The sequence below is a fragment of the Plasmodium gallinaceum genome (assembly GCF_900005855.1).
Source record: "Plasmodium gallinaceum strain 8A genome assembly, contig: PGAL8A_v1_141, whole genome shotgun sequence".
Taxonomy (NCBI): domain Eukaryota; phylum Apicomplexa; class Aconoidasida; order Haemosporida; family Plasmodiidae; genus Plasmodium; species Plasmodium gallinaceum.
Genome location: NW_021628302.1, coordinates 127,889 through 135,623, shown reverse-complemented (window position 1 = coordinate 135,623; position 7,735 = coordinate 127,889). Strand labels below are relative to the sequence as shown.

Genomic DNA, 7,735 nt, shown 5'->3' with positions numbered 1-7,735 from the left:
TATATACTATAAATTATTTATCTAAAATATTAAAAAAAAATTATTCATTGAATAGATAAATTATTTTGTATTTTAATGTTATTTATTGACAAATTATTTATATCATTAAAATTATATTTAAAATCCATTTAATTACTAGAGAAAACTCCATATTCTCTTTAATAATATGTTTTTCCTTACTCTAGCAAATTCATTCAATGATAATTTAATAAATTAAAAATGTAATTTATGGAAAGTAAATAAATCAAGTAGTAAATGTAGAGGATAAAATAGAAGAAAAAAAGTTGGATGCAGAATTGTTACCAGCTTACCTACATGACAAAAAAAGGACAAAAAAAAAAAAAAAAAAAGTCTTTATTGAGAATTATTAGAGTTAATGATTTTTTAATAAAAGGAATTATTAGACGTTTTGAGAAAAAAATTAATAGTTGTATGGAAAATAAACAGACATGAAAGTACTAGATAAATGAAGAAAGAAAGAATTGAATAGTGTGAAAAAAATATTCAAGTTATTAGAAAATAGAAGATAACTTGATAAGAAGTTTTTTCGTGGAAAATTTTTATCATTGAATTTTAAACAGAAAATTTTATATTAACAATAATAAAAAAAAAAAAAAAAAAAAAAAAAAACTTTTGTTTTTGGTACTTTTATATGGAATTTTCTTTATTTTTAAGATATTTTTTTTTTTTTATATTTTCGTCTGTTATTATTATACAAAAGTGGAAAGTAATGAAAATTTACTGACAAAATAAAAATGATAAAATTACGGAAAATATGATCATTTCATTTTATTAAAAAAAAAAATAATTTTAAAAAACACATTTTGTGTGCATATAAATATATATTATTATTTTTAATTATTTATAAATAAAATATTTAAGCTTTTGTAGAACAATAAGAAAAAAAATTGTTATATTGTTACATTTTTTTTTTTTATTGTATATTTGATATTTTTTATGTTAATGATGTTACATATTTTCACATGAAAAAAATACTTAAATTATATTTTTATTTTGAACAGATATTAAGAAACATTTGATTTTCTTTAAAGTAAACAAAAATAAAAATGGGAGCAGAACAAACAAAAGAAATTAGAGGAGGTAAAATTAAGGAGTTTAATTTTTTCAAGAAAGAAAAAATTGAGCGTTGAAAAAATTAAAAATATTTAAATAGAATATTTAAGTATAGTATAAATAAAAAAATTATATTTAAAATATAGCACTTGGTTATTTTAAATGAATATTTGAAATTTATTAAAAATATTATTATCATCGTTAAATAAGAAACATATAAGTTTTTTTTTTTTTTTTTTTTAAGGATACAGGATTTTAAGAATATATGAAAATAGTCCTGCATCAGAAAGTGATATAGAAATATTTTTTGATTATATTATACAAATTGATGATTTAAAATTAATAGATTCATCACAAAGAATATATGAATGTTTTATGGAAAAGATAAGGGAAAATGAAAACAAAGTTGTATTATTATTAGTTTATAATTGTCGTTATAAAAAAGTTAAAGAAGTAAAAGTTACACCTAGAAAATGGAAAGGAAATGGATTGCTAGGACTAAATATAAACTATGAATTTTTAAATGCAATGAATGAGGGAACAAGGATTTTAGATATATTTGAAAATTCACCAGCATTTAAAAGTGATTTAAATGAATATAGCGATTTTATTATTGGATGTGATAACAATATATTTAGAAATCAGGAAGAGTTAATGAATTATATTAATATAAATTATATGAATTATATTAAAGAAAACAAAGAAGAAAAATATAAAACATATTTTTATGTATATAATTGCATAACCGAAAAAATTAGAAGAGTAGAAATAGAGCCAAATAATGCATGGGGAGGTAAAGGATTACTTGGTTGTAATATAGCTAATGGATTTTTGCATAAAATTCCTCTATGTAAAGAAAATATTTTAAAAAAGAAAACAGATGTAGAGAATGGAAAAGAAAGTAATATACATTATATTGAAAATATAAATGAAGAAACGAATAATAAATCTAATAATAAATATGCAGAAAATGACTCTTCAAATTGTAATAACATAAAAAACGTTTCATGTAATGATAAAATTAATAATACTAATACATTAAACGATCATACAATAAAAAATAATGAAATTAATAATGAAAAAAATAGAGATATAGATAAGTTTTATAGCTATGATAAAAATAATAACGATATTAAAAATAATGATAATAATAAAAATATTGAGTATTATGAAGATAATAATAATGACATTAATAATGATGAAAATAACAATATTAAAAGAGATAATTTTAATGATATAAATGATAATAAATTTGGATCACTTATGCAAAACCAAAAAGAAAATGGAGAAAAATGTAAAACTGAAGTTAATTTGGATGATTCAATTGAAAATATAGATAGCTATTCAAATTACGTAAAAAAAATGAAAATTTACAGTGAGGAATTGGTTGAAATATATGAAGATATGAACCGAAATAGTGAAATTTTAAATAATATTGGAGTAAGTACAAAAATTAATTTTTTAGATAATAAAAATAATTCTACTGATGAAAGCATATTTACAGATCTGAAAAATTGTGAAATACAAAATGTATATTTGGAGTCTCATAAAAAAGATAAAGTTTCAGAATGTGATAAATCTAATAATTTAGATTGTTATCAAGACTATAATGATAATTTTGATGAGAAGGAGACAGTGTCTTTAAATAAATATGTAAATTATATTAATAAGAATAATTCCCTAATAGATAACGAATTGGAAAAAGATGTCAATGAGAAGAACAATAATGTTGACCTATTAATTAATGGTGATTAATTATTTAGATAGAATATTAAAAAATAATATACATACACTTATAAAATATGAAAATATGAAAATATAAATATATATATATATATATATATATATATATATATATATATATATATATATATATATATATATATATATATATATATTTATTTGTTTTAGATTTTCCTAGGGCAGGTATAATTTATCCAACATCAGATTTATTATAGATTTTGGTTTTTTTAAAAAAGAAGTAATTTTTTTAATAATAAAAAATAAATTTATAAAACAATTATAGCATGAAAAATTAAACATAAATTATGCTTTATTAATGTTATAAAATTACTACTCTTTATTTAATTAAAAAAAATTAATTACATTGAAATTCCATATTTTTTTTTCAAAAAATTTTTTTTGTGTAGTTTTATATTTATATATTACAAAACCATTTAATTATTATAATTTTTTTTTTTTTTTTTTTCACTATTTTTTTAAAATAAAACATATAACAAAAAAAAAATTTTAAATATATTTTTTCTTTTTTTTATTGCAATATACGCTGAATTATTAATTTGTCCAAAATTATAAAAATTAAAAAATAGTGGAATTGCATTGGAATATGTAAATTATAAAATAAATAAAAAAATAAAGAATAAAATAAAAAAACTATATTTTCAAAAAAAAGGAGGGTATTCTCTTTGGAAGAAATGAAAATAAAATGGAGATTTATGAAAAGTGTTTATTGATTTCTTCTAAATCATCCTTTAGGTAGTCATCGCTCCATCTTTCATTCTAAACAAAAAAAAAAAAAAAAAAAGTAAAAATCATATATAAATGAGAGGAAAAAACAAGAATACCTAATTGATAAACGAAAAATAAGCATGAAAAAATAAAAAATATTTATAATTTATTATAAATTCATATTAATATATTTGATTTTACTTGTTTAGCAAAGAAGAGCTTGTCATATGGTGTTTTATTATGAATATTATAATTTTGATTATATTTTTCCAGTACGCTTAAGCTTGAAAAGCTTATATCAGGTCTGTCATAAACTAAAAATTCGTAATTATTTTTATAATAAATAAAATAATGAATTATATCTTTTTTTATTTCGAAAATGTTGCTGTTCAAATAACTACAGTTAAAAGAATAGTTAGTATCTTTAACTAAATAAGATGTAATTCCATTCAGAATATCAGGACATGAAATAAAATTTAAAAAAGTATTGGTTTCTAAATTTATAGCTTTATTAAAAAGTTCTCTGTCTATTGTATATTTCAATTCATTCATACTTACTTCCTCTTTTGTTCTTGGTATTTTATAGCTATTTTTTATCATCTCTTTCCATAAATTTTTATTTACTTGACACTTTTTTAATAATTCAATTTTATAATTTCTTAAAATATTTAAAATTTCGAAAGTTATATGGGTAGCCAATGGAGGTAAAAAGTATATTTTTTCATACGTTTCTTCAGCCCATTTTCTTACTTTTTTATCTTCGCTTTTTCTTGATTTATCTAACTTTTTCATTATGTATATTAAATTATCATGTTTAAAATGTTCATGAATTATTTCTTCATAATTTTTTAATGTATATACTTGAGGAGCTTTTAAAAAATGCTCTTCTAATAAGATATTTGCATCTTGTTCAGAAACTTCTAATTGACTCTCAGACGTTATTTCAAACATTTCTAAACTATCTTCTGATAACCACCTTTTTGTTAAACCACACCAAATTAAATCCGAGGATTTAATTTCCTGACCTGTTAAGGCTAAATAAAACCCTAAGGATCCTCTTAAATTTGCAAGAATGTATGAAATTCCACCATATGGTAAGAAAGAGTACTTTAAATTGTTGTATGAATAAAATGAATGAAAATAAGAAGAACTGTTATTTGATAAGAATGATAAAAATCCAGAAGATCCTTTTATTTTCCCATTACAATAAGAAATTAAGGGTTTTTTATAGGAAAATATTAAATAAGCCAAGTCATTTATATTTTGTAAAATTTTTTTAAACAACTCTGCATATTTTGTGTCTTTCGTTTTTTGATATATTTCCAGTATTTTTAATAAATCATATAAATTATAACCATAATTAAATATATTGTTGTATAGTGATGTTAAAAATATGAATCTTTTTGTATAATTAACTTCACTATCTCTTAATTCTTTATATAATTTATTAATTAATTTTATGTGCATATATTTATTATTTATTATAATTGTGTTCATTCCTACATTGCTACGATTATACACACAGTCATCCATTCTAGCACTATTTAAATAATTTGTTTTAGATAATTCTTCATTGTGAATTTCTAATGGATCTAAATAAATATCATCATCTTTAAATATACTTGTTCTTAAATATTTTTTAAATGTGCAATTAAACTCTTTTAATATTATTGCATTACTTAGTTTTTTATTTTTGAATATATATTTTAAATTATCTAACATTTTGAATTTTTTATCATTAGAACTAAAATATTTCCTTTACATATTTTAACAAACTCTTATCAAATTAATACCATCATATTTTAATAATTTTATTTCCTCTTTTTTTTTTTTTTTTTTTTTTTTTTTTATATATATCATTTTTATTTTAATTTAGAAATTTTTTTTTTTTTTTTATATTATAACATTTTTATAAACCTTTTAAAATAACTTTTCTTCTTAACAAAAAAATATTTATAAATATCATAATTTATTATTATTATTATTTTTTTTTTTTTATAAATACATGAATTATTAATATAAATGTTAATAAAAAAATTTTCTTTCTTTTATATTAAAAAATTATATATTTGTGTAAAATTTTAATTGTTCTGTAAGGATGTTTTAATTAACATCCTTTTTTTTTAAAATATTTAGGATAATTCATATAGTTTATTTATAGTATCCCTTGATTATTTTTTACAATGGTTCTTTTTTTTTAAGAATTAAAATATAAAACGCAAAATTAAAAAACTAACATCAACAATTGAAGTTGTTACATAGAGTTTTTAGCCTAATTTATTTTTTTTTAGTATAATTATAATCCCCTTATAATTTTTTTTTCTTATAGTATACATATATAACATTGTTATTAAAAAGTGATTTTCTTGAAGGAAATTGAATATTTTACAATACTCATTAAAGAATAAAAGAAAGGCTTTTATAGAATTTACATTTAAGACTTCTATATTTAGATAAAGGATAAAATGTGTAGAAAAAAAATATATGTTTCTTTATTTTTCTTAAAAAAAAAAATACATGAGTAAAAAAAATACTACTAAAATATAGCAAAAGAGGAAGTTTTTAAGATATTTTTAACTATATCATTTAAGGTATATGCAAATGGGTGCATTATTTTTATTTTATTTTACTTTATTTTTATTAAATTCAAGGTTTTAGATAAAAACTTTTTATTAAATGTTCTTTCAATACTCCATAAAAAATTAATAGTTCTTTCTAATTTTTCTATTTTTTGATTATCTAATTTTTTTTTATTTTATAAATACAATATTACAATTTCATATTAAGGGTTATAGGATTTTATTTATAAATATATTAATAGATAGACAAATTTTCTTTTGTTTTACATGTTTAGTAGTTTTTTTTAAATGCATACAAATATTATTTAATGAACTATAAACATGGTTAATAATTCTTACTTAAGAAAAAAAATATAATTTTTAAGATTAATTGTCTATCTATCTGTATATCCATCTATATATACATATATATATATATGTATATATTTAAAAATTAAAATAAAATTCAAATCTCCATTTTTTTTGTACAAAAAATTTAATTAAAAATGAGAAATATTAATATTTTTTTATTACTTTTATATTATTTAATTGTATTAAAATCTGTAGATAATTTAAGAGTAAGTAGTGCAGAATTCAACACTATTGAAGCAGAAAAAGAAAATATAAATGACAAAAATAATGATTCTATAGGAAATCGAAGAGAAGCTATAAATAGAGATACAGAAACTACGAATATGAGTAAAAATGAAAATACTGAAAATAAAAGTGAAAATGCTAATGAAACTAATAAAGATACAGATAATATATCAAAGAATGAAGATAAAATGAAAATAGAAAATATAACAAAAGATGATCATGAAACATCGAAGAGTGATGCAAATAAAAATGAAGAAACAAAAAATTTTGAAAATTCTAATGAAAAAAATATAAAAAGTTTAGATAATTTTGCTTCAACTAAAAGTAAGCCAAATTTACAACACAAAAATAATGCTAGTTTAAAAAACATAGTTATACTTGATGAAGCTTTTAATAGTGCAAAAAAAGTTTGCGAATTTGTTGTAATTAAAAATGAACATTTTAAAAATTTTTGTCAGATGACTAACTTATATGAGCAAGCAGAAAAATTAAAAAAAAATGATAATGAATTATATCAACAAGTTATAAGTAACTCTTATGAAAATGAAGGCTCATCAAGTTTTCAGTTATTGAAAGAAGATGATGATAGCAAACTTTTCAAGGAAAAAGATAACCATGATCCTAGATTATCAATTTTATTTATGTATGAAAAATTTTGTGTAGGAGGTGTTCCATTAGCATGTAGTAATATATTAAAATACGATAATATTTTTGAAGTTAATGAAAGAAGCGAAACAAATGAAACCAAACAAGACGAACAAGATGAAAATAAAATGATACATGATATTGAAGGAGATGGTAGTTCAGTTGATGAAAAAACAGGAACACAGGAGAATATTTCTGATTTAACTGATAATAGTAATGAAAGTATCTAATTATACAATTCACTGAATATGTCAGTTTTAAAAAAATTATAAAACAAAAAAAAAAATTTGAAATAGAAATTATTGCAAATTAATACTTTTACATAAGCCAAAACATATTTTATTTAAATCATAATGTAATTTGAAGTTCAAAATTTTTAAGTTTTCTTTTTT

At 18.8% G+C, this 7,735-nt stretch overlaps 3 protein-coding genes across 3 annotated transcripts; 2 read left to right on the top strand and 1 right to left on the bottom strand.

Moving 5' to 3' along the window:
• Positions 1 to 1,067: 1,067 nt before the first annotated feature.
• Positions 1,068 to 3,032, top strand: PGAL8A_00476300 (golgi re-assembly stacking protein 1, putative; the record flags this gene model as incomplete). The annotated part of the gene is made up of 3 exons (XM_028673546.1): positions 1,068 to 1,101; positions 1,319 to 2,821; positions 2,986 to 3,032. The coding sequence occupies 3 exons, from the start codon at positions 1,068 to 1,070 to the stop codon at positions 3,030 to 3,032; spliced, it is 1,584 nt and encodes a 527-aa protein (XP_028529987.1).
• A 496-nt stretch (positions 3,033 to 3,528) lies between these two features.
• On the bottom strand, positions 3,529 to 5,265 carry PGAL8A_00476200 (enoyl-CoA hydratase-related protein, putative; the record flags this gene model as incomplete). Its single annotated transcript, XM_028673545.1, has 2 exons — positions 3,529 to 3,594; positions 3,745 to 5,265. 2 exons carry the CDS (start codon positions 5,263 to 5,265, stop codon positions 3,529 to 3,531), a joined length of 1,587 nt encoding a protein of 528 aa, XP_028529986.1.
• Positions 5,266 to 6,607: 1,342 nt separating this feature from the next.
• RON12 (rhoptry neck protein 12, putative) lies at positions 6,608 to 7,573 on the top strand (the record flags this gene model as incomplete). Its single annotated transcript, XM_028673543.1, has 1 exon — positions 6,608 to 7,573. One exon carries the CDS (start codon positions 6,608 to 6,610, stop codon positions 7,571 to 7,573), a length of 966 nt encoding a protein of 321 aa, XP_028529985.1.
• Positions 7,574 to 7,735: the final 162 nt, after the last annotated feature.